Source organism: Anser cygnoides, chromosome 24, assembly GCF_040182565.1.
Source record: "Anser cygnoides isolate HZ-2024a breed goose chromosome 24, Taihu_goose_T2T_genome, whole genome shotgun sequence".
Classification (NCBI taxonomy): domain Eukaryota; kingdom Metazoa; phylum Chordata; class Aves; order Anseriformes; family Anatidae; genus Anser; species Anser cygnoides.
Genome location: NC_089896.1, coordinates 7,115,761 through 7,139,596, shown reverse-complemented (window position 1 = coordinate 7,139,596; position 23,836 = coordinate 7,115,761). Strand labels below are relative to the sequence as shown.

Genomic DNA, 23,836 nt, shown 5'->3' with positions numbered 1-23,836 from the left:
TCTTCAGAGCAACCTAGGCAGGGCCAGGCAGCACGGGGCATCCTGTCCCACCGGAGTTCTCTTGTGCCTCCAAGAAGAACAAACAGGAGACGCTGTAATGAGCAAGTTGGCATTAATTTTATTCTATCTTCTGTATAATCTTAAGTACATAAGAAAGGTTTTTATTTTTCACAAGCCTCAGGAGAAGACAAGTACAAGTCACAGGACAGTCTTAAAATAAAAAAATTGCATATTTTTTTGTAAGTTTTGTCCTAGAGAAAAAGAACATTGACACTTTACCGAGGAAATGCATTTACGATATGCTTATGCCACCCGAGGCATTGGAAAAATGAAGGTCAAAGCACGTGCAGCTCCCTTTACGGGTCAATACAGTACTGAGGTGTAGATCCATCACTCTGCTCCAGGGCCCTGGAACAGAGGCTGCAAGCTTCCACCAATGTAAAGAGCCAAGCAAGGGGGAAGGGGAGGTCGAGGAGATTCACGCAATGGTGACTGATTGCAGATGAGGAAGAGAGTGATGAACCAACTTGATCCAACCTGGGTATCAATAATACTGCACTACTGACCTGGAATGAAGGAGACCCTTCCCCTGCAGGAGGGGACAGGTTCAGAACCGTCCTGGAGCACTGAACCTGAGTTCAGCTGCTCCGAGCAGGAAGCCCTGGGGTAAAGATTCCCTTGAGAGGATGGAGGGCTCATGGGAAGAGGTTAGAGCTCAGCTCCAAGCTACCAGCCAGACTGCCGGGGGGGGAAACTGCAGCGACTCCACCGCAGTCTTCCTGTGGCACGGGTTAATAAAAAGCCTCCTGTCATGGCACAGTCAGAAACGCACTGAGCTAGTAGGAATGATGAAAGGAAAATCAAGGTAGAATGCTATGGCCCAAGTCCTCAGCCTTTGGTCCAACAAAGCCATTCCCATGTCCTGTAATGCCACTGATTAGTACGTAGGGCTGGAATAAGCAGCTCCCAGGAACTTCAGACATTTGCAATGGCAACTGTGTGCTTCTGGACCCCAACAGACAACAGTATTTGTTAAAAAGGGGACAACACTCCTCTCTCACGTGAACAGTTTGCTTAAAGGCAATACAAAAATTAAAACAAAACCCGAACAACACTCTGAAAGCCAACCGCCAGTACTGGCTGTGAAGTTCACCCAAAATCTGACACGATCAATTGGTGCAGTTAGATCAGACAAGGGGAGGGGGAAAAATACACCTTCCTGCTAATAGATGTGGACAATAACTGACCCGCCACCTATACCACATCCCAGCCAGAGGTATTTCAGTGACGGCAGGTAGCTGTGTCTCTCGGGTAGAAGAGAAGCAGTTTGAGAGCAGAAAGGTACAAGAAATCTAAGAGAATCATCTGAAAGCAGATTTGTCCCACAGCAGGGCCAGGGGAGGGCGTGAGCCTTGGAGCTGTTCTGCTTAGCCAGCAATTTCCGTCACAGTGGTAACCAGCTTCTGACCGTTCCACACCGTCTTGAACTGTTCTGGGACAGGGAATTCAGTCTGGAGGGTAAAAACAGAAATCTGTGGTCATACATCTCCGTTTGCGACTGAAACTAGTAGCTAGTATCACTGCTTTAGGCACTTGTTTTCTTAAGTCTCCGGTACGTCCCCTCCGGCACCAACAAACGCTTCCTGTTCTGCCCCCCAGAGATCTTGAGGAAGAGGAAACTCTCACCAAACAGCAAGCGTCTCAGTGTACAGACAGACAACTTGATTTGCCGATTTTAGCCTCCAATCATCATTCACAACCCCCAAGTCTAGGATTAAAATGGCGAGTCTAGAATTGTACCTCCAGACCTCACTGCGACTGTGATATTCCCTGCGGGTCTCAAAATCAGAATCACGCCTTCCCCCTCCTCTTGCAGACCTCCACACGGAGCGCAAAAATAACACTTACAAAGTCACCGCCCTCCGTGGGAATAAGCACATTCATCTCTGATGACTTGGCACTGACGATTTCGCAGTCTAGGGAGTTCTTGCTCAGGTACACGTGGCAGCCGTCTGTTTTGTTGATGGAGATTGTTGGCACTTTACCCATTACCTAGCCGCGAACAAAGCAGCAGTTAGAGGAGCATCAGCGGGAAGTGGGAAGCCACATTTTTCTTTTTGCACTGGTTTTTAAGGCAAGAGGTCTGACTCCAGTTCCCCACCACAGTCACACTGAACTCAAGTACTCACACTTCTGGCAAGAATCCAGGGTTATTTCTTGATTTGGTCTTTTAAGAACAAAACCAAAGGAAAGGCTGGGCAAGCTGCCCATCCCAAATCAGACACCAAAACTGGAATCAGAATACATTCATTCTCCTGCTCGCCTCCTACTTTGGCAGCCGGATCCTGCTGCCTGCCTCACAGAGACTGATCTTTTATTTAGATCCCTGAAGCAGCTCACTGAGACAAATTTCAGCCCTCTTCCCGAGGGCCGGGCAGGCTCAGCTGCAGAGCAGTAGGACAGAAGGCGTTTCATGAGCCTTCTCCACAGGTGCATATTCCCGTTCTGGAAACTCAGCTACTGAGAGCAGCAGATGCTACCGGAGCCCTGTTGTGCAGTGCAGCATCACACCCCAGGCAGAGAGCAGGACGCAGACGCTCACCTGAACTTTAACGTCCCTGCTGTTTATGATCTCTACGATGCCCACCACGTCGTCAAACACCAGACCTAGCTTCTTACAGTTATCTGCAAAGACAAGACAGAGCAGCTCACAAAAAGGTTGTGGAGATTCAGCCTTCTGCAAACAGACCAGCACGCAGAAGCAGTTTTCAGGGTTGCTCTACTTACCAAGGGTGATGGAGTTGATCTTGCCTTTGATTTGGAGTGTACTATTTGTGCACTTGAAAACGTAAGCTACTTGCTTCAGTTCTGTATCGCTGATTACCAGGTTAGTGGCATTCTCCTGGTTTTCCTGAAAAGGAGAGGAAAACGCGCTTTATTTTTAGAACAGAGACCAATTCATCCATAAGCACAGCAGGGTAGTGGAGCCCCTTTAAAAGGGAATTAATTGCATGCAGCACCGGGCTAATGGATCTTACAAGAAAGGTCTTGTGGAGACCCCTTCCCTGCTGTAAGCTCCCATCCCTCCAACCCACACATACTGATGCCAGGCACTCACCACTCTCCACTTTTTGCCCTCTAATTCTAGTATTGCAGGTTGCTTTGGAGAGGTTTTTTGGGAAGGATTAGCACTACAGGCTGGTTTGGGAGCAGTGAAAGGTTTGGGTCCACTTCTTATAGGACCTCCTTGGTTCTTCAGTGCTGGGTTCTTGTGGGTCTTCATGTCATCTGAAACATGTCTTAAGCCTGCAAAAGAAATCAAGCCTGAGCTCCAGCTCTCCACTGACAGCGCAGGTTCCCAAACACCAGACATCAGTAATCAGCATGATGACGTTTCTCAGAATGCAGATAAATTCTTGAGTTTGGGCCTAAACTGAGCCCAGCCACGAGTGACAAGTCAAAGAGGGAGCCAGAAACACTGAAGCAGCGTTCATGAGGACGTTCGGTGGAACCAGAAGGCCCCCTCCTGCTGTTCCACTCCGCAGCTGGAAGAAGCCTTGAGCCAAGCAGCTCACCTTTGTGCCACATCTGTCCTGGTCCGCCAGCCAGGGGGGGATGTTTGTGCAGATATGAGTAGGTGTGAAACTGCACCTTTGGTACTTGAGGCAGGACAGGTATGCAACCGAAGAGCCCCCCGCCCTCCATCCTAAAGAGCAATTAATCTCTTGCCCCCCTCGACAGAGGAGGCTGAGAACACCAACTCAGACGGGCTCCCTTTGTCCTTGCGAATTGCCTCAGGGCTGCTCCTGGCTCCCAGCCTCACGCTCAGACCAGACGGTCTTTTGTTTGTGAGCCTACTTCCCAGAAGCAGGGATGTTCAGGGACAGCAGCAAAACAAGGATCCAAAACGCCAGCCTGGTCGGACCCGCAGCACAGCGGCATTCTCCTCGTGGCTGCCCTGCCCTGCCCTGCCCGCCGCGCCACTCACCAGACGTGATGCCTTCCCCCCGGTTGATCTGGGCGAAGAGCGCCGAGCGGGAGGCAGAGTCATCGCTGCTGGAGCCCGTGGGGGCAGGAGCAGGAGGGGGAGGAGGGCCCGGGGGGGGCGGTGCAGCCCCTGCGGGGGGAGCGGATGGCGCTTTAGCCCCTTCTGTTGCTACAGGACCCTGTAAGAGGCCAGCAAGAGGAAAGGCCATTGCACAAGCTCCACGTCTGCTGCAATAATCACGCAATACCCGCCCGAGAAGTCCCTGCAGATGCAGCCAGCACTTACTGTTTTGCTCCAGGTCAGCCCCGTGGTGTGATACTCTTTGATATAGGCCTGCAGCTCTGTCCAGATACTCAGGTAAGCTTTCACCCAGTCCACTTGCTTTTTATCTCTAGGATACAAGGAGATCATGAGGAGGCAGCAGGCGCATTTACCATCAAAACCCACGGATTATAGAGAGATCTTTACATCCCTCCCTCTCTCGGACTGCGGGCAGGACTCAGCTGGACTAGCACAGCCGTCTCACACCTGAGCACCGAGTTCTAGCTTCAGGATTAATCTTGCACCTGCAGGCAGGGGGCCAGAGGCCTGCTCTGTTCTGTAGCGTATTTTAATTGAGGGGTCTGGTAATCCTAACGAGACCCGTTCCTGAGACAAAGCTCACCGCCCTGGGGAGCAGTTCAGCCACCAGACGATGCTGAGGCAAGAACAGCAATCCACCTGCTACTGGAGATTCCAGCTGCAACACGAACGCAAGGAATCTTAACCCTAAGGATCAGGAGAGAACAGCTGACTGAGGCTTTATAAATACACCCTGCCTTTAAAGCAAGAGGAATTAATTAAAGACCAAGGCAGCTGCGGTCAGATACTGCAGTGAACCCCGTGCACCCCGTTAGCTGTGTTCAGCGATGTCTGTAAGAGAAAAGGTGAACTTACACATCCTTGTACTCCTTAAGGATCCGGTTAGTATAAAACATGGCAGCATCAGTCATTTCTTTTACGTAAGGACCAGGCTTCGGAGCCTAAAGAAGAAAGAACACGTTGGCACGAAGCAGCTGAGGGGGCTGCCTCACCAGGGAGCCAGACTCTTCCCACCCGCCCAAGGAAACCAGCTCCCAGAGCAGTCCTTACCATGGCCACCCAGCCCAGGGCTGGGATGCTCTCGCTGACTGCCGATAAGTGATTGAACAGTTTGCTACCACGGTTCTTCTCCCTGAAATTCTGCACCACTTGGATTTGCTCCGAAATCGGTTTCAGAAGTGCCGAGAAGACATTCTGCACAACAAGGGGGACAACAATTAAGAACATCAGTGCTGCTTTGGAGCAGCTGCACGTACATGGGCAGCCCTGCCGGGATGACGGTCATTCAGAGGAAGACTCCAACTGGCCCAAGTTGCTGCTACAGCTCCTGCCCAGGCCTGGCCCTCCCCAGGAGCCGAGCGTGGTCCCACGGCCCAGCTCCTCCAGGGCTGAAGTCATAGCTCCCAGCTGGGTTGGTACTATGGGAGTACGCCAAGAACTGTGACTCATGTGCGATCCAAGAAACACTGACAAAGCTCGTTAGTAACAAGGACAGAAATAGCATTTGCCTTCCCTGTATTCTTTTGTTCTAAGACAGTTTGTCAAATTTCTCCTCTCCTTCATAAACCCTTAGGGCAGGGGGGTGCTACGCAGGCAGTTTGAGACCCACAGCCTGCGTTACACTCAGAGTCACAGGAGAGTCTCAACAAACCTATCAAGCTGGACTTCAGGATCCAAATTACTTCTCAAGTCGATCCAAGCCTTTAATACTTGAACGATAAGAATTGTTTATGTGCTGTTCACTCAGAATGATGAATGCAAGTGCTTAGAAGTCTTCCAAGGGCAAACAACTACGCATTTCCAGAGATGCCTTTTAGGCGACTTTTCTTTCCTTTAAGATCAGGAAGTGTCCTTGCGGTGGCAGCAGTGAGGGACAAATTTGGGCAAAACTTGCTTTTCAAGCTTTGACTTCCTTTTTGCTATCCGTCGTGCTGTTCACATGAAAACACAGAGGTCCCAAGGACCACTGGCCAGGCTACACTTTAAGAAGCTCCAGCCTAGCACCACCATCAAGTAACCAAGAAGCCATGAGTGAGCCAGACAATAACTGCAAAGAAAAGCAAGGTGGGATCCTGCTGCTCATGGAGAAACAGTTCCCAGCAGGGAAAAGCCAACGCACGCAGAATCAGAGTCTCAGTCACACATCCTGCTGAGGTGGCAGCCTAGGGCACAGCATTAAATTACTTGCTGAGGACAAATCAGTCCTACAAGTCTGGCTATTGTTCAGACACCACTCAAGAGAGACAGGCGTCTGTTCTGCCTTAGGAGCTTCATGCCTGAAGGTCTGTGAGTGCCACAGAATGAGAAGCACACTACACAGGCTCCTGTCTGCTTTGCATCTTAGGGAGCAGCGATTGCGCAGCGCTGGTGCCAGGAGGAACGTGAGAGGGACAGAAGCTGCGAGATGATGTTCACAAGCTGCTCTGACAGACACAGAGCGCTCGTGCTTTAATGGCTGGGAAATGCCAGTTCTGCAGCTCTGAGAACCAGCCTCTGGAATCCTGCCCAGCACTGGACGAGCACCCACAGCGGTTCACACCTTCAGCAAGTGCCGCCGCACGGATCCAAGCATCTCCAGTCCTCCTCTGGTTCCTCTTTTGGAGCAACCGGAACGTCCCAGATTACCCTCAAACTGCAGCCATGCCCCGCTCCCAGGTAGGGGCACCCAGGTTCCCTGACGAGGCGATTTCCCAGACTTACCTCCGCTGGCTGCTGATGCTGCGATGCCATCACCAGCACAGACCTCTCGCTCACCAAGCCTGCGTGAACCATCTCAGCCTGAGAACAAAGAGAAACGTGACAGAGCTTCCCTTGTACCCAGCCTAACACCAACAGTCTTTCGAGCTCCTGCTGCCCCTCGCTCCTCGACCACAAGGAAGCAGTTGTGCCAATCCCAAGCCCTGGGAAGCCCGCTGGGCAGATAACGTTAGCTACCTAGGGGTGCAAAGAGCTGCCACAATTATCTCCCCACACACAGATCACGTTGCTAGGCCAGATCGTCCTTCTGGCCTCCGGATTTCTGGTAGCGAAGGCACGTCTGATCTGTGTTCCAGTCTGACAGCAGCACATCTTGGAGACACCTCTCCTCAGGGAGCGCTAACGGGAATGCAGCAGCTGTGGCTGGGCAGCGCACAGGCCGCCCACGAGCACGCGCCAAAGTCTGTAAGGAGAGAGCTGGGTGCCCGACTCCCAGAGATCTCAGAGGGAGGCGATTCACAGCGTGCACGGGTGGCAATCTGCTGGAGGTTACCTGGGCATCTGTCCCAAATCCTTGCGGGTTATTAACATCCGAATCCTTACGCATTAACATCCGACAACACAGCGCTAAAGGAACGCAAACACTGACGGCAAACCCGGCCCTGAACAGCCCCGGGGGACAAGCAGCTGTTCGGGACGGAGGAAGAAGAAAGCGATTCCTTACGTGCTTCTGCACATCCCCGCCAACTTCTTTGCTGATCTTCATGTACTCAGCCACCGGGCCGGCCAGAAGGGCATCGAACGCCTGCACGTACTGAGCCACTCCTGCAGGGAAGGACGCAGAGTGTGGGCACCACCGCCATGCCCCCCGAGGGGGGCAGTGGGCACCCCGACGTGCAGTGAGCGCAGGCAGGGGAAGCGCTGCACCCGCAGGAAGTTCTCCTCTCAGCCAGCGCGCGAGTGCAGCGGGGCTGCGGTTGCTATCTCCTGCCAAACTCGCTTCCCCTGCGCACGGGCAGCCCCTGCAGCAGCCCCGCAGAGCCTGCCGGGTGCTGGGCCCGCGGCGCCTTACCCTTGGAGGAGCCATCCCCACACATGCCGGGGCCTTGGCACACCGTCTCCAGGCGCTCCACAGCCTTCTCCAGCCGCTCCACCAGCCTCTCCATGTCCGCTCCGTCCACGACCTGCACACACACAACGCATTCGCGTCTTCCGGCAGCAGGAGAGCCGCGTGCCAAGCGTTGGAGCGTTGGTCAGCTGTCCGGTACCAGCCCTCCCAGCTCCAGAAGAGATTCTCCCCGGCCCTGAGCCCCGGTGACGTACCCTGGCGCTGGCAGGGCTGTTTGGATACGAGCAGCCATGCACACGGCTGTTTTATATCGCCACAGGCGCTCTTTAAAGGCCACATCCTCTCTGTCCCGCCGCACGGCTCGTTACCCTTATAAGGATGTCAGAGCTCACATCTCCCAGCCTCCTGTTGACACTGCTCAGTAAAACAAAGGTCTGCACCGCGCCTCGCCGCAGCTGCTCACTGGCCAAAGTCCCGTTTATGACCGTGCAGCAAATCAAACGCGAGCGCTCCGCTGGGAGGAGCCCGGGGCTCTGCAGGGCCGGAGTGGTTTCATTCTGCAAAGGCGCCCACGGGGACCTCCCAGAGCCCCGAACGCCTCCACGGGGCGTTTGCAGCCCCGGCACCGCTGCAAGGCACCTGGCACGCACCGCGACAGGCTGCCCCCGCAGCGACGTGCCCTGCTCGGACTCCCTGCCACCGGCTTTGGGATCTGAACCGCCCCGGAAAGCTGCTTCGGCACGAGTCATTTGAAGCTTCTCATCTGGACGAGTCTTGAGCACAACAGAAACTTCCCATTTAGTCCCGCTGCAGACCCAGCGCCGAGGAGCGTGACGGGTCACCCTCCGAGCACACTAACGCCCAGGGAACGCAGGGAGGGAACAGCAGCTCACCAACTGCATCCTATCTTATCGCCACCCGTTGCGATTAGGGCCTGAGCCCGGCCTCCTCCCCGCTGCAGCAGCCTGCCAAAGCTCAGAGCCCTGCCCGAAGGAGATGAGAAGGCTCTTCCCAGCGCGCCCCAAAGGGCGGGCAGGGTTTATGCCTGCCCTCACGAGCTGAGAGCAGCTCTCCCTCAGAAGCTGAGCCCGCGGCTCTCACTGCTGCTTGGCTTCCGCTCCCAAGCCCCCTCAGCCCTGCCCCACAGCCTGCGTTTTCGCCCGGCTTCCCGAGGACGCGGGGCAGGCCGGCGTTAGGCACGAGCAGCACTGGCGGCACCGCACAAACGCAGCCGTTCCCAGCCCGGCCTGCCCACGCCAGCGGCGAGGCTCCGGGGGGAAGGCGGCGGTTTCCTGCCCTGCGGAGCTGGGCAGCGGTGGCTGGGCTGGGCGGCTTCCAGATGCTGCGAGTTCAGAGGGGCTGAACCTGTGGGCGGTCGCCCGCGTAATCAGCAGCAACGAATGCGTTTTTTTTTTTTTTTTTTTTTTTTTACTCCACACAGTGCAGAAACCCTGACCACAGGATCGTCAGTGCTCTGCTGCAGCAAGGGACGCATCCAGAACGGGGCTCACGTCCACACATGGGAGCGCAGCCAAGAGCGGGGCTCTACCCCCCCGCCCCGCGCTCGCTAAAGGAAGCGTTTTGTCCCCAAAAAGCCACCCGTTGGGGAAGCTCTCGCGTGCCCCGGGAGCGCAGCAGGACACCGGGCGGTCCCCAGGCGCATGGGGATGGAGAGCGGGCCCGCGGGGCGCACAAAGCTGCTGTTGTGCTCCGCTGATCCCCACCGCGTCCCGCGCCAGGCTCTAATCTGATCAGCCCCGGTACTGGCCTCCCGCTGCACGCCGGGCGGGGATTACCGACCAGAAAGCCCCGCCAGAGAGCGGCTCCCCGGAGCAGCGAGGCAGGCCGCTGTGAGAACAGCCCCGGGCCTGGCTGCGGGATCGAAGCCTTTAAAAGAGGAAGCGTTCCTCCAGACCCAGGCTCCTTCCCCCCCCCCCCCAACCCCCCGCGTCCTTCCTGGGCCTCTGGGGGGGGTTTCCCTGGCGGAAGCCGTGAGCCCACGGCCGGGTAAGCCTGCCACTGCCCGGGGAATTCGGTTCAATTTAACGGGCAACACCAGGACGACGTGACGGGTAAGCCATTTGGTAAATCGGCAACAGAGGCAGGGCTACGTGCAGGCAATGTCGGGTCCTGCAGCAGGCAGCTAAACCCAGCCCCTCCTCACCAAACCCTGACTCACCCTTCCTGCGCTCTTTGCTCTGCTCACGCAGCTCTTTCTACCTACAAACCCAGCCCGGACGAAATAAAGAGGTTTTCTGTAGGTGTCCAGGCGAGAGCCTCGCTAACGCTGCCAGCCTGAGTCTGCAACCCAGAGACTAACGCTGAGCAAAAAAAAAAAACACAAAGTGTGCTCAGGCAGTACCTGGGCAGCGTTTTGTCCACCCAACACCTCAAATGCAGAGTGATCTGTCAGCAAGAACCTAACCTCACGGGCCTCGGTGGTGTGCACGCGGCGGGATCTCGTTTGCATCCCCCGCAGAGGAAGCCGCGGCACACAGCTCGCCTCCGAGTTCCGCGTTCTCAGGGGGGAGGAGAGGAGGGGGCCGCAGGAAGGCCTTCGGGCCGTGCAGCAGGGCCGCGGCCCCCGGCAGCAGCATGCCGTTGGCACGGAGCCCTCCCCTCGGGACGCGAGGCAGGATTTAAAGCTGGCTCCCGTTTAAGTCCCGCCGAACGCCCGTTCCCAGCGGCAGCGGCAGGCTCGCAGCAGACGCCCCCCACACAGCGAGCACCCTGCCCGCTGCCCCGCACCTCCCCCGGGCCGGGCAGCGGCTGCGGGCACCCCGTGCGGCAGCGGGCTCCCAGCCGGCCGCTCTGCGCGGGTCGGGGCAGCGGGGGGGGGGGGGGGCAGTTGGTGCTGCCGGTAGAGGCACGGACGGCCCCGGGCACGGGGGGCTCCTGGCAGGGGCTCGCAGGAGGCCGGCCCCAGAGCAGAGCAGCGCAGCGGCGAGCCCGCAGGGAAGGGGCCCGTTAAATTCGCCCGGTGCAGCCCCGGAGCCGAGCCGGGCCCCGGGGCTGCCGCTGCCGCCCGCACCGACCCCGTCCGGCCCCGAGGGGCGGCCCCCAGCGGCTCCGTCCCCCGGCACCCCCCTGCCGCCGCCCGGCTCCCCGCGGAGGGCGCTGCCGGAGGCGAGGCGGGGCCCAGCCGCCGACCCCGGCCCCGGGACCAGGAGGGGCCGCGCCGAGCCCCGGCGGCCGCAGCCCGGAGCCGCCCGGAGCCCCCCGGGCCCCGCCGCCCCCCGGACACGGCCCGGGGACCCGCCCTGCTCCGCACCCGCCGCCGAGGGCTGCCCAGGGCCCTGCGCGCGGCGGCCCTGCGCGCGGCCGCCCCGGGCCGGACCCCGCGGCCGGGCCCCCCCGCTCCGCCCCACCCTGCCCCCCCCCCCGCTCACCTCCCGCCGCTGCCGCTCCGCCGCCGCCGCCCAGCACCCCCCAACGCCCCGCCGCTTCCGGCCCCCGCCCCGCGCGCCGGAAGTGCGCACGGCCCGGCGCGGCGCGAGCGGAGGGGCGGGGCCTCGGCAGTACGCGCCTTGTGATTGGCGGGTGGGTGGCGAGGGGGCGTGGCCGGGGCGGGGATTCGATTTGGGGGCGTGGCCTCGGTTTTAGGGGCGTGGCCTCGGTTTGGGGGGCGGGGCCTCGGGGCGGCGGCGGAGGCAGGGCCCGGCCCGGCCCGCGGGGGGCGCTCGCGGCCGCCTCCCGCCGCCGGCCCCGCTCACGGCCGGCCCCGAGCCCTGCCCCGGCCCCGGCGGGCACTGCCCGAGGCCCGTCCCGCGCCCGGTGCGAGCGGCCGGGGGACACGGGCACGGTGACCCCGGGAGGCCGCACCGGCACCGCCCGCGCCCCGTCCCCTCTACGCCTGCGGCTCCGTAGCCCCGCCGAGGCCCCGCCGCGGCCGCCCTGTGCCCGGTTCTGTGCCCGCAGCCCGGACCGCGCCCGCCCGCCCGTCGGCCGCCCCCTCCCGAGCCCGGTGCCCCGCGCCCAGCCGGGCAGCACGGCGCCGCCCAGCCCCCGGAGCCCCCCGGGGGTCCCAGCGCTGCCCACCCGGGGCTCGGGGGTGGGGCTCGCAGCCGGCCCGGAGGCCCCGGGGGAGGCACGGGTTGTGTGGACAACCCCTGCCAGACCCCATCGGTCCCCCCGGTGCGGCGGGGAGCGGCTCCGGCCCGTGCCCACCCCCGGTTCCATCCATTTCTGCACCCGCTGCGTGGAGCTGCTGCCCCCCAGCCACCTCCGGCCTCCTCCTCTGATTTCCCGGAGCCACCGTACACCAGCCCCGGGGCACGGCTCACGCGGCCGGCACCGGGCACAGCCACGACCGCCACAGGGAGTACGTGTCCCTCGGCACCACGAGGAGCCTGGGTGAAGCCTCAGCACCGCTCCCGGAGGCCGGCCGAAGGTGCGGGCAGCATCTCCCCGTGTGGCGCTGCCCGGGCGCGCTGCCCGTGCCCGAGGGTTTCTTCATGCCTGGAGCGAAAGCCCTCGGTAATCACGACTGCAAGACGTGGGCTTTGCCTCGGGGCTGGAGCTCTGCCCAGGGCTCAGCGCTATCAACTCCCATGGTGACTTTTTCCTCCCCATCTATTTTCTTAAAAGCCCCAAATAGAAGAGGTGTGCTCAGCTAGGAATGTCTGGGCCCAGGTTCAAGCTCAGTATGCTTTTAGTCCTTTCAGCTGGCTGCAAAAATATTAAAAAAAAAAAAATCGTGAACAGAAACTCCTTATGAACCCCACAGAGACAGAAAATGGGAGGCAAAGAATGGCATGTCCCTGCTTTCTGTCAAAACACTTTGAAAAGAAAAGCAGCGGCGATTTTTCAAACGCTGGGGGATGGTGGCACCGAGCACCCCCGGGCAGCAGCCGTGCCAAGGAGCAGCTCAGCTCCTCACACACCCGACTGGGGCCAGGGCACTCGCGAGGCCCTGGAGCTCTGTGCGGGGCCGGGGCGCTGCCGCCCCCCTCCCGCAGCCGGGGAGCTCCCCGGGCTCCCGCCCACCTGCTGCTGCGGCCCTGGCACTGGCTACGAGCTCCATGCCCGGGGAGCTGGGAGCGCCCAGGGCACGGCCAACGTTGCCTCCCCAGTTCTGGGGGACCCGTCCCATCCAGCTCCTTGCCCTGGCCCAGGCCTCGGTGGCACCGGGACCCATTTCAGCACTCCCAGCTCTGTCGCCCTTGTTGTCTTTTACAACCCCAGCTCCATTCCAGTACCTAGAAGTGGAAGGAAACACGAGCCACGATCCCCAGGGCCCTGCAGAGGGACTTGGGTGCTGACCCCACTCGTTCCCTGTTGGTGACGAACCCTTAAAGGCAACAGCCCCAGCGCCCAGCGCCGTGCCGTGGGGACAGGGCAGAGCCGCCCTCGCCCAGCCCTGCTGCGCCCTTCCCTGCCCCTGCTGCTGGAGGAGCACAGAGCGCCGCTGAGGGGAAGGCAGGGCTGGGATTTCTGCTTGGGAGAGGGGAATGTGAGAGCAAGGTATAAATACCCACAAAGATCAGTGCCCGGGGAGGAAGTGTTGGGTGTCACCCGCAGGCCCTGCTCCCCGCTCCCCAGCTGCTTCCAGCCCCAGGTTCCCAGTCCCCGCAGCCAGCACTTTCATGTCATTCCTCCCTCCGCCCCCCTTCCCTCTTGAAAGAGGGAAAATAATAGGGCCTTTGTTGGGCTGCTGCAGCCAGGCACCACGCAAGGAGCCGCAGGGGGGCAAGGGGCTGCAGGGCACAGCCTCCGGCCCCGATCACGGCGTTCCCGGGCCTTGGGCTGGGGGCGGCCGGCCCCATCCCCGCACAGGGACCCAGGTCGGGCTGACATCCCTGGAAAAACAGCCAAACAATTCCCCGCAGCAGGACTGCGGCCTTCCCCCCCCTTTTATGTAAATCAATATTAACAGCCCCTCGAGTTCAGTTTCTGCACAGACATATACAAATAGGAAACAGTTTAATATTTACATCATTAAGTTAATTAAGCTCCATAAAAAAAAACAAAAGCACAGTTTTCTAAATTAGTGTCATATGTACAGACAGCAGAGGTGAGCCCACGTCCTCGGCGCGGTCACACCGACAGTGTAATGTACACCAACCATCCCCCGGCCGCAGGCCCCGCTCCGTGCCCCCGGGACCAGCACCGTTCCGTGGGACCAGCACCGTCCCGTGGCGGCAGGGGAGCCCCCCGGGGTCACTGTGTAATGTACACTACCGGCGCTCTGCGGGTCTGGGCCCAGACGGGCGCAGAGCTGGTGGGGGTGCGGGTGCCCCGCGTGGCTCCAGCGGCGGCCCAGCCCCGTCACACGATGCTGGCCAGCTCTGTGTTGTCCGACTCGGAGCTGCTGTTGCTCTCCTCCCTGGGGAGAAAGCGTAGGGAAGGGGGCGTGAAGCAAGGCCTGCTGCTGCCTCACGGTCATGGTCCCGTGCAGTCCTTTAGCGAGCGGGGCGGGCGGCCCGCTGATCCGAGCCCTTCACGCCACCTCTTTGGAGGCCAGGATTGGAAGAGGCAGCCCTGCTCACCCTGCCGCCCACGGCTCCCGGAGGATTCCCGACCGGTCTGGGCCTGATCCTGCCCCCACACGCCCCGTGCGGGCCCGGTCCCAAAGCTGCCGCTCACCTCAGGTCCTGCAGGGCTTTCTTGTTTTCCCTCCGCTTCTCCTCGTCGATGGGGTACAGCTTGAAGAGGAGCAGGCCCAGCAGGATCAGGCCCACGGGCACAGCCGACACCAGCATCTTCAGGGTGAAGTTCACCTCGTTGGGCTGGGAGCAGCCCCGGGTCTGGTACCCTGCGAAGCTGTGCACAAAGGGGCCTTTAGGCAGAAGGCAGGGCTTGCAGGAGGCAGCCTGCTCCCTGCAGGGAGCTCCGTGGGATTTAAACACCCCCGACACACACACACACACACACACACCCCCTCGGGGAGCGGGGACCCCTGGGTGGGGGCACGAGACCGGCCTCCCTGCCCCTCGGCACAAGAACTCACTCTAGGCTGAGCGTGGAGATGCCCAGGGAGACCCCCGAGGTGAACTTGGTGAAGAAGACGTAGAAGGAGAAGAAGATGGCTTCGTGGCCGCGGGAGTCGGGGTGCTGCAGCTTGAAGTCGTCTATGACATCTGGGAGCATGGACCTGTGCAGAGAGCGGGGTGGTGAGCACAGCGCACCTCCCGTCCCTGCTGGGAGCATCTCCCTCCAAGATATCCCCGCTGGGGCTGAAACCATCCCCAAATCCCCCCGAGGACTGGGGAGCACCCTGCCCCGCTCCTGGCACAGGGCGGCACCAGGACCCGCGCTCACCAGGGCAGGAGGAAGGTGGCCGCCACGCTGATCCCCGCCGCCACGGCCACGATGTAGGTGACGATGAGGTTACTGTCCAGGACAACCACCACGATGAGGAAGGGGATGGCAGACTGCAGGGGGGACAGAACCCAGGTTGGCCTCCACGGCACCCGGCCTAGGCACAGCCGGGGAGCAGCGGTGCTGCCAGAGCCCCGCAGCCACCTCCACCAGCCTCAGCCCCATCCGTGACAGCACAGGACAAGGGACAGGCACTGGGACGGGGTGGCCGCAGCCTCTGCCCAGCTCTGATCCCCTCCCGGGAGGGTCGCAGCGCTGCTCGCCCACGGGGAGAGGCCGCAGCCGCGCTGGAGGGCGCCCACTCACCGAGATGCCCACGTAGACAGCAGTCTTCTTCCCAAAGCGGGTGAGGAACCACTGCCAGAAGGGGATGGTCAAGGTGGCCGAGAGCTACAGGAAGAGGGGCCATGGGGTCACCCGCTGGCCTGGCTACCCCCAGTGGCCCCAGGGGGCCCACCCTCGCCCAGCGCCCGGGGTTTCCAGGTGCTGGCACGTGGCTGCACCGTCTGCTCCGTGCTCACCCCATCCCTCGCCTGCCCCACTCAGGGGAAGGAGAGCCGGGTATTGGCACGGGCGCGAGGCCAGCACTGGCCCACAGGGACAGGCGAGGGCTCGGCCGATCCCGGGCGTGGGAAGGGGCCTGATCCGGCCACTGCTGCGTGCACGGCGTGGCCAGGAGCCAGGTCCTGCAGGGCTCTGGCACCTCGCACCTCCCCACCCCACAGGGCCGGGAGGGTGGAAAGGGCTCCCGAGGAGCTGCTGTGCCCCATCCTGGCAGCCAGCACCGAGCTCCTTTTCTCAGGGGGGGAAGGGAGATAAGTGGCCAAATTCGGACAAAAGGCCCCCACGGCTCCTGTTCTCCCCATCTCTGGCCGCCTTTATGTGGGAACAAAGGCGTTGCTGTTCCTGCCAGCCAGCCCAGCCTTCGCAGGACACTCGGCGGCTCCTTCTCCCTCCCCTGCTCCCGGGGGACCTTCGGTCACTGTCCCCGCAGCCCCCAGCCTCCCTCCCCGTGCCGTACGCACCATGATGACCAGGAGAATGTTCTGGAACTCGTTGCGGAAGCCCAGGGTGTAGGTGCAGAAGAGGGCGAAGTTGCCCTCCAGCAGCTGCAAAGGAGGCGCACAGCGGTCAGGGGGAGGCCCCCGCGGCCCCGAGCAGAGCCCAGCAGCCATTCCCCCCCCACGTCCCCGGCCCACCGGGCTCCCCCGGCCCCTGCAGCCCCGCGGCGCTCACCATGAAGGCCAGCGAGGTGAAGAGGAAGCCGGTGATGAGCTTGATGTAGGCACCATGGTTCATCACCAGCTTCAGCCCCCGGAAGAAGGAGACGGGCTCGTCCAACTGCAGCTCGGAGGACTCTGGGGAGCGGAGCAAGCCACCGTTAGACCCACGGGCACAGCACCCTGGGGTGCACGGGGGGCAGCACCCCAAGCCTGCTGCAGAGCACCCCACATGGCTGAGTTCCCAGCAATGTGGGAAAGGACCCCCTGCCCTCACGCAGGGTCCCTCAGCCCCAGGGGGACGTGGGTGGCCCGGCTGATTTGCCCAGGACAAGCAGCGCCGGGCGCAGAGCAGAGGCACGGCAGGACAACGTTCCGGACTTTGGACACCACCTCACTCGGGGATGCCCCAGTTGGCACCAGCGACCTTGGCCAGCTGAAGCTGTGCAAGATAATGTTTATCTGCCAGCACAGAGAGCTAAGTCCTCGGGGCCGTGCTGGAACACGCTGGGGATGCTCTGAGCTCCTGCCAGCAGCGCTGCTACTCTGCAGAGCCTTCCCCAGGTCTCCTGCCCAGACCTCTGCGCTGCCTGTCCCCCCCCGCCCCGGGGCTGAGGGACCCTGGATGAGAGGCTCCAGAGGCTCCAGGCTCTGCTTCTCTTGCCGGGTTAGTGCAGCAGCCCTCCTCCAGGAGCCCCGTGCACCTCCGCACCCCTCCAGCCTCACCTCTCTTCTCCCGCACGCCCACCGACAGGATGACGGCGCAGAGGATGTAGAGCGCCCCGATGACCCCCGCGGCGACCATGTAGGCGTTCCTCTGCGCAAGAAGGGGAGCGGTGAGGGAGGAGGGAGGGCTCGTCCCGGCAGCCAGCGCTGCCCGGGAGCACGGCAGGGCCCAGCGAGGCCCCTGGGCTCACCATGTCCGTCAGCGACCCGGTGTAGTGCGTCATGTTCACGTCCCCCATGGAGGCCGAGGCGTTGCTCTCACTGACGAAGAGGGGGCTCTGGATGCAGGGGGTGACCACCTTGCCCACGATCTGGCCCTGGATGGCGGTGCCCAGCACGGTGCCCAGCACTTCCACCGTCATGCCTGGGGGGAGGCAGCGGGACTGAGCACAGGGCTCCGAGCTCCCCCGGTTGCCCCCCCACCTCCCCCCATTCGCTGCCCCGTGCCAGCGGGGCCGAGCCAGCACAGCGCTCCTGCAGCTCCATCCAAACCTGAGGGAAAGGCCCCGCGTGTGCAGGGAGGGAGAGCAGCTGCTGGGAAACTGAGGCAGGGAGGTGAAGCGTGCCAGGGCCTGGCCACAGCTCCCCCTCTGCTACGGGGCAGAGCAGCAGGAAAGTCTCAGGGGCTCGGGGCTGCCGTCCCCTGCTCCGGGCCCTCGGCTGCGAGCGGGACCCCCCCACTGCGGGGGGAGCTGGGACAGGGGAGCGGGGAGGGCTGGGACCAGCCCTGGATGATGGTGGTCCCCACAGACCTCAGGGTCTCAGGGTGCGATAGGTGAGCCCTGCCAGCTCCTGGACGAGGACAGCCCCCAGCAGCTGCCCCCCGGACACGGCGAGGAAGGGAAGGAAATGCTTACGGTAAGCGGTGGCCGAGTCCCGCTCGCTCTGCTCCCTGCTGATGAACATGGTCAGCGCCGAGTAGGGCACGTGGAAGCACTGCAGCGGCACGGGGAGAACTGGCTTAGGGCAGGACCGGGGGGTACCGCGCGGCTCAGGGGGGCAGGGGGTGTCCGCTGCGTGCCCCGTCCGCTCCGGCAGGCGCAGAGCCCAACTCACCGTCACGAGGGTCTGGAAGAGGCAGTAGAAGACGAGGTACCACATCACCTGGCCCCTGGAGATGTCCGGCACGAACCAGATGAGGAAGTAGGAGATGACAGCAAACGGCGTGGAAAAGATGATCCTTGGGGAGGACACAGCGTCAGCCTCACGAGCTCGCGGCCAACCCACCGGCCCAGCTCCCCCTGCTGCCGCACCGACAGTGGGGCTCGGGCACCTGATTTTGGGGGTCCCCGAGCTGCCTCAGGCGGGTCCCCCGGCTCTAACCCATGGTAGGAGGTGGGTGCGGGTGCCACGGGGGTGACGCAGCCCCGGCTGCAGGCAGCATCTGGGGTCTCACGGGCTGGGAGGGGAAAGGGCTGACTCAGACTTCCAGGGAAGAGCTGTTTCTGCCAGGGCAGCCGTCCCCGCCTCAGTGGAAGGGATCAGCGTGCTCCTGCCCTCGGCTTCCAGCCTGGCCCCGGCCCTCCCCGCAGGCAGCGCCGCCGCGTGCTCAGCGGGACGGAATCGCCTCCCTGCTGCCGGCAGGGCTGGGGAGCGGCCAGGCACCGCGCGGCTGCCGGCCCTGAGCCCTCATCCCCGCGTCACCCCAGTCCCCCAGCAGGGCTGCGGCGAGCCCGGCCAGCAGCAGGCAGGCTGCCTCCCCTCCTGCCTCCAGCCCTGCGTGCTCGGGGACACGGGGCGCAAAGTGCGACTGGGGCTCGGAGGGGATTGCTCAAGCACCGGGCTTTTGGCAGCCCTGGCGGGGCAGCCAGCGGGGGGACGGCAGCAGGAAGCCGCCCGGAGCACCCCGGAGCCCTCGTCCCGCTGCTGCCCCGATGGGAAAGGCTCGGGGAAAGCAGCCGGGTCCCCTGGTGCTGGGGTGGGAGGAATTTCTCCTACTGAGGAACTGAAGCCAAGGCTTGAGGCCGCGTCCAGATCGGTTTAGGAGGCTGGTTTTGCTCGCGGATTTGCAGGCACGCTGTGCCCCACAAAGTGCTGAACGGAGGCTGTGTCCAAGAATTAAGCCAGCAGAACCAGATGCGGGACAGGGCTGCACAAGGTCAGGGCTCTCCCTCAGCTGCTCTGCAGTGAGGGTACAGGGAGATCTTTCCACCCTGCTGACGTACAGGACGCAAAATTTAAATTTAAAGCTGCAGAGGGGGGGGTGCAAAACCAAATCTCCATGGATGGAGAGCAGGCAGTCGCGCCGCACAGGACCCAACAGGACCCAACACATGCACATTTTTCCGCACGCACGTCACCCCGGGGGGGGAGGACAGGGGCGAAGCAGCCCCAGCCACTCCTCTCCCGCGCAGACGTGGAGCTGGGGAAGCTCTCCGTGAGTCACCGCGGCCCCGCACGCGGGAACCACGTCACGCCTGCCACGGTGCCAGCGCGCGCACGGGTGTGCGAGCCCCCACGGGACCTCCTGGCGCGCCCCCAGCGCCGGGACGAGGGTGCTGAGCCCCGGCTGAGCCCCGGCAGGCGCGGGGGCGAGTGACTGCGAGTTACCCCTGGCCGGGCACGGCGGTTAAGCGGCTCGGAGGAGGCAGCCCCGGTGCGTTCGCCCGCTCATTGGCCGCGGCGCGATGGCGTGTTCCTTTGTGCCGCTCGCACGCCCCTTCCTGGAGCTTAACCGTTTGTAAACGGGCTCTGCCCGGAGCAGGGGGGTCAGAGCCGACTGGGAACTCTGAGGTCACGTCCACGTCAGGGGAAAGTTTGGTCACCAGGAAGCCCAGGGGGGGTCGGGGAGCGGGAAAAGGCTCCGGGAGTGCGGCAGGGGAGGGCACAGCCAGCGGATGAGCTGCCGGAAGGAAACGTGATGAAAAAGAGCTTCTAAAGAAAGCTGGAGGGCAGGGAGGCGATCTAAGCTCACTCTCCATCTTGAGCAGCCCCATGCCTTGAGACAGAGCCACCAGCACCCGGCTGGGGCTCAGCCTCACCGGGCAGGCGCTTCGCAGCCCAGCCGGACGTCGGGCAGCAAACCCGCACTGGGTCACACCGAGGGTTCGGGGACAGGCAGCAGCCTCCGAGGCCATCACACAGCCACATCCCGCAGTGCCACGCTCCTGGGTTCATACACAGGGAAACTGAGGCAGGGCTGCAGCCGGGGCGGCCCCGTCCCCACGTGGCTGGGGGACCCCAACCCCGCCTGGCTGGGGCAGCTCAGCCCCATCCAGGTCGGCCTCAGCTGCTCGCCCCGAGCCACGACCACCACCTGCACGCTCCTCGCCCAGCACTGCCGAGGGGCCCCGGTGCCCGATGGAGGAAGGCTCTGGCTAATTTTAACGAGGCGAGGGCCGTTTGGAGGAATGCGGCAGCTCCGTCCCCACCCCCTCCTTGAGATTAGGGAGCGCAGAGCCGCGGCGAGCGCGGCTATCCTGCGCGCCCTGCCAGCACGCCCAGCCTCGCGCTAATCTCCAGCCCCAGACCCCACCGCCCGTGCGGCTGGAGGGAAGCTATTTCGGGCCATGCGTGTAGCCTGCCTTGAACAACAGCCGGCACCGCTGCCCGGAGCTATTCCTGGGAGCCCTGGAAGCAGAGGGTATAATCTGCGGGGGTAAGGGCTCTAATTGCACCCCCCGTGCCCGCCCCCTTCGCTGCACTGTATCTCAGCAATCCCGCAGGCGTTATTTCGGCGTGGGACAGGCCGACGGGTCCGCACTTGGGTGTTAGTGCCCTGCAGCCCTTTTCCTGGGGACCGCAACTCTCGCTGCCCCGCACAGGGCAGGTGTTCGGGGACGTCCTGCCTCGTCCCGTGCACAATCCCTTTGGGACTCTGTGAACACCCCCAGCCGCTCTGACCCCCCCTTAGCCCCCTGTTCGCTCCCAGCGGCGGTGGGAGCACCCATGTGCAGGCACGGGGCCGGACAGCTGCTGTTCCTGCTGGAGCCACGTCCTCGTGACCATCAGCTGGTGCCCCAGCACCCCACGTCGGCACACTCACCCCTGTCCCTCCTCCCCACGGCCACAATGCCACCTGCACTGCTGGCAACGTGTCCCTGACACCGGGCAGGGGCTGGTGGCTGCCACGTGAGCCAAGCCCAGTGCCCGAGCGCGGCACCGGGGCAGCTCTTGGGGGCCAGAGCGGCTCCAGGCGGAGCAGAGCAGAGGAAAGCCCAGCACAGCTCATACGGGGCCGGGAGGAATAACAGTGCACAGCAACCCCCCACTGCTGGCAGCACCCCAGGCTTTGTGGGGCACTTGGCCCCCCCCCCGGGGCGAGGGGGCTGTGGGCACGGGCTGCCCCACGGACCTCGTGGCGTTGGGCAGGGGCAGCGGGCGCTGCCGGCGGCTCTTACCAGGGCATGAGGCGGCCGAAGCGGGTCCACGGGGTTTTGCTGATGAAGAAGCCCACCAAGGGGTCCGTGATGGCGTCCCAGGCTCGCCCCACGAACAGGATGATGGAGGCATAGAAGGGGTCCAGCTGCAGGGACAAGTTCCTGCGTGAGGGCAGGGCCCCCCGGCTGCTCCCGCCGAGCTCCGAGACCCCCCCGGCCGCCCCCCCTGCGGGGCCCGGTGGCCGTTGGGGAGCAGGGTCAGGTCCCGGGGCCTCCGTCCCTCTCCCAGCGGGGCCGGGGGCACCGGCGTGGGCCCTCCCCGCTCCCGCGGCCCCACGGCGGGTCCCGGCGGCCGGCACCGGGGCTCCCGGGGGCGCTCCCGGGGCTCCCCCCGCCGGTCCCGCAGCGCCCCGGGGGCCGCGTCCCGGCCCCGGCCCGGGGAAACCGAGGCACGGGGCGGCCGCTGGCGGAGCCGGGACCGGGACCGGGACCGCTCGCCCCCAGCCCGCCGCAGCCCCCGGCCCCCGCCGCCCCCCCGTACCTGCGCCACGTCCAGGAGGTAGATCTGCAGGAAGAAGCCGAGCGCGCAGCCCGTGGTCTGGTAGGGGGCCCCGCCGACGGCGTAGCACAGCTTGCTGCACACCGACAGCCGCTCCCGGCCCTCCTGCAACGCGGCGGGGCGTCAGCGGGGAGGGGAAGGGGAAAGGGCAGGGGCAGGGGAAAGGGAAGGGAGCCGCGGGGCCGCCGGCCCGGGTCGGGTCGGAGCGGGGCGGCCCCGGGAGGGGGCCGGGGGGAAGGAGCTCACCCTGCGGCGGGGCTGGCGGCGGGCGGGCGGCAGGAGCCCCGCGGCGGCCACCGCGACCCCGGCCCGCTCCGCGCCGCCGCCCCCGGCCATGCCGAGCGCGATGAATGGGGCCCGGCCCCGCCGCCCGGCCGGCTTGTACCGGGAGCGCCCCGCCCCGGCCGTGCCACCGCCCCCGGGCCTGCCTCCTCCTCCTCCTCCTGCCTCCTCCTCCTCCTCCTGCCTCCTCCTCCTCCTCCTCCTGCTGCCTCCTGCCTGCTGCTGCCTCCTCCAGCCCTCGGCCCCCTCCTCCTGCCCCCCCCGCCCAGCCCCTGTCCCCCCCCCCGTCCCCTTCCCCTGCAGGGGTTGCACGACGCGCCCCTCGGAAGCCCCTTCCAGATCGAATTGCTCCAAATTCGGCGTTTTGTAAGGAAACCGGGGAAAAACAAGAGGGGAAATGGTGTTATCGGGGTGGTCCAGAAGCACCAGAACGAAGCCCCCGTGCAGACGTGTGCACTTCAACGCCCGGTGCCCTTCTCCCAAACCAGCGAGCGTGTCCCTGGACCCCGATTTTGCCATGAAGCCCAAAGTTAATCCTCTTAAAATCCCAGTTCCTGGAATCACCTGGCTGTGAGGAACTTGGTGTCTGTGGTTTGTTTGTTTAAAACACTTTCAGACACTGAAGGCTCCAAAAGCAGCTCTGGTGATGAAAGACGCAGAGGCACCAGCAGCAGGCACCAGAAGGAGCCCCGGGGTGCTGCGGCATCCCACAGCTGCTGGGGGGCCGGGGCTGGGGCTGCTCCCGCACCACGGCACCCGCAGGCCGGTGGGGCCGTGGCTTTGGGCTGCCCGAGGTAGGGGAAGGCCGAGGGCAGGGGCTCGGACTTGACCTTTGATGGCCCCTTCCAACAAAACCAAAGCACCAGCGCCGTGCCACCCCCGTGGCAGCCGCCAGCCCTGCTCTGCTCAGGCCATCCGGGTCCAAAGATCGCGCCGAGCCGCGCCATGGGATGGGGCCACACAGCGGAGCCAGCGTGACACCTGGCATGACACCGAGCGTGGCACCCAGAGCAGCACCCAGTGTGACACCCAGCGTGGCACCCAGCACGGCACCCGACACCATCGCCTGATCCACGCCTGGGGCCGGGCTGGGAGCCGCTGCTGCGGGCGGCTGGGTGCTGTGTGGGGCAGGGGGCCCTGGACACGCGCCTGCACCCCTGGGCAGTGCTGCTGCAGCCGCTGGGGGCACCCAGGTGGGTGTCCCTGCCCCAAAGCCCAGGGTTGGGTACCCCGGGGTGCTCCGCTCCCCGGCCGTGTGTAAGCAGGGATCTGCTGCGGGTGGGTGAACAGCCAGGATCTGCAGGGCTCTGCTCCATGCCTCAGTTTCCCTCACCACAGTGCCTTTTGGGGGAGCACAGGGCACTCACAGGGCACTCACAGGGCACCTGGAGGGACCGAGCACTCCCGACTCTTTCAGCATTGCTGTCCTTGAGCAAAGCGCCGGAGCTGCCTCCTGGGCAGGCGCAGGCTTTGGGAGAACAATGAGCGGCCCTTTTGTGCCGGAGATTGCCAGGTAGGCGCAGCCCTGCCTCACGTCTGAAGCAGGAGAGGCAGAAAGACCAGGATTTCCTGGGA

The 23,836-nt window shown here is 63.3% G+C and overlaps 2 protein-coding genes across 5 annotated transcripts; both read right to left on the bottom strand.

Moving 5' to 3' along the window:
* Nucleotides 1-95: 95 nt before the first annotated feature.
* On the bottom strand, nucleotides 96-11,364 carry CAP1 (cyclase associated actin cytoskeleton regulatory protein 1). 4 transcript variants are annotated; one of them, XM_066982717.1, is made up of 13 exons: nucleotides 11,225-11,364; nucleotides 7,839-7,950; nucleotides 7,491-7,591; nucleotides 6,770-6,847; nucleotides 5,120-5,263; nucleotides 4,925-5,010; nucleotides 4,274-4,379; nucleotides 3,989-4,166; nucleotides 3,119-3,306; nucleotides 2,788-2,911; nucleotides 2,603-2,685; nucleotides 1,909-2,052; nucleotides 96-1,511 (listed from the first exon to the last, which is right to left on the bottom strand). In XM_066982717.1, the coding sequence occupies exons 2-13, from the start codon at nucleotides 7,930-7,932 to the stop codon at nucleotides 1,428-1,430; spliced, it is 1,410 nt and encodes a 469-aa protein (XP_066838818.1). In that variant the 5' UTR covers nucleotides 7,933-7,950; nucleotides 11,225-11,364; the 3' UTR covers nucleotides 96-1,427. The 4 variants fall into 4 exon arrangements, with proteins under 4 accessions (XP_066838818.1, XP_013039693.2, XP_013039694.2 ...); XM_013184239.3 differs by lacking the exon at nucleotides 11,225-11,364 and adding an exon at nucleotides 10,198-10,320; XM_013184240.3 differs by lacking the exon at nucleotides 11,225-11,364 and adding an exon at nucleotides 10,261-10,320.
* A 2,376-nt stretch (nucleotides 11,365-13,740) lies between these two features.
* Nucleotides 13,741-22,384, bottom strand: MFSD2A (MFSD2 lysolipid transporter A, lysophospholipid). The gene is made up of 14 exons (XM_066982716.1): nucleotides 22,226-22,384; nucleotides 21,962-22,084; nucleotides 21,442-21,566; nucleotides 18,158-18,281; nucleotides 17,959-18,037; nucleotides 17,293-17,465; nucleotides 17,102-17,192; nucleotides 16,392-16,513; nucleotides 16,181-16,264; nucleotides 15,462-15,545; nucleotides 15,096-15,208; nucleotides 14,785-14,928; nucleotides 14,421-14,597; nucleotides 13,741-14,160 (listed from the first exon to the last, which is right to left on the bottom strand). The coding sequence occupies exons 1-14, from the start codon at nucleotides 22,313-22,315 to the stop codon at nucleotides 14,103-14,105; spliced, it is 1,587 nt and encodes a 528-aa protein (XP_066838817.1). The 5' UTR covers nucleotides 22,316-22,384; the 3' UTR covers nucleotides 13,741-14,102.
* Nucleotides 22,385-23,836: the final 1,452 nt, after the last annotated feature.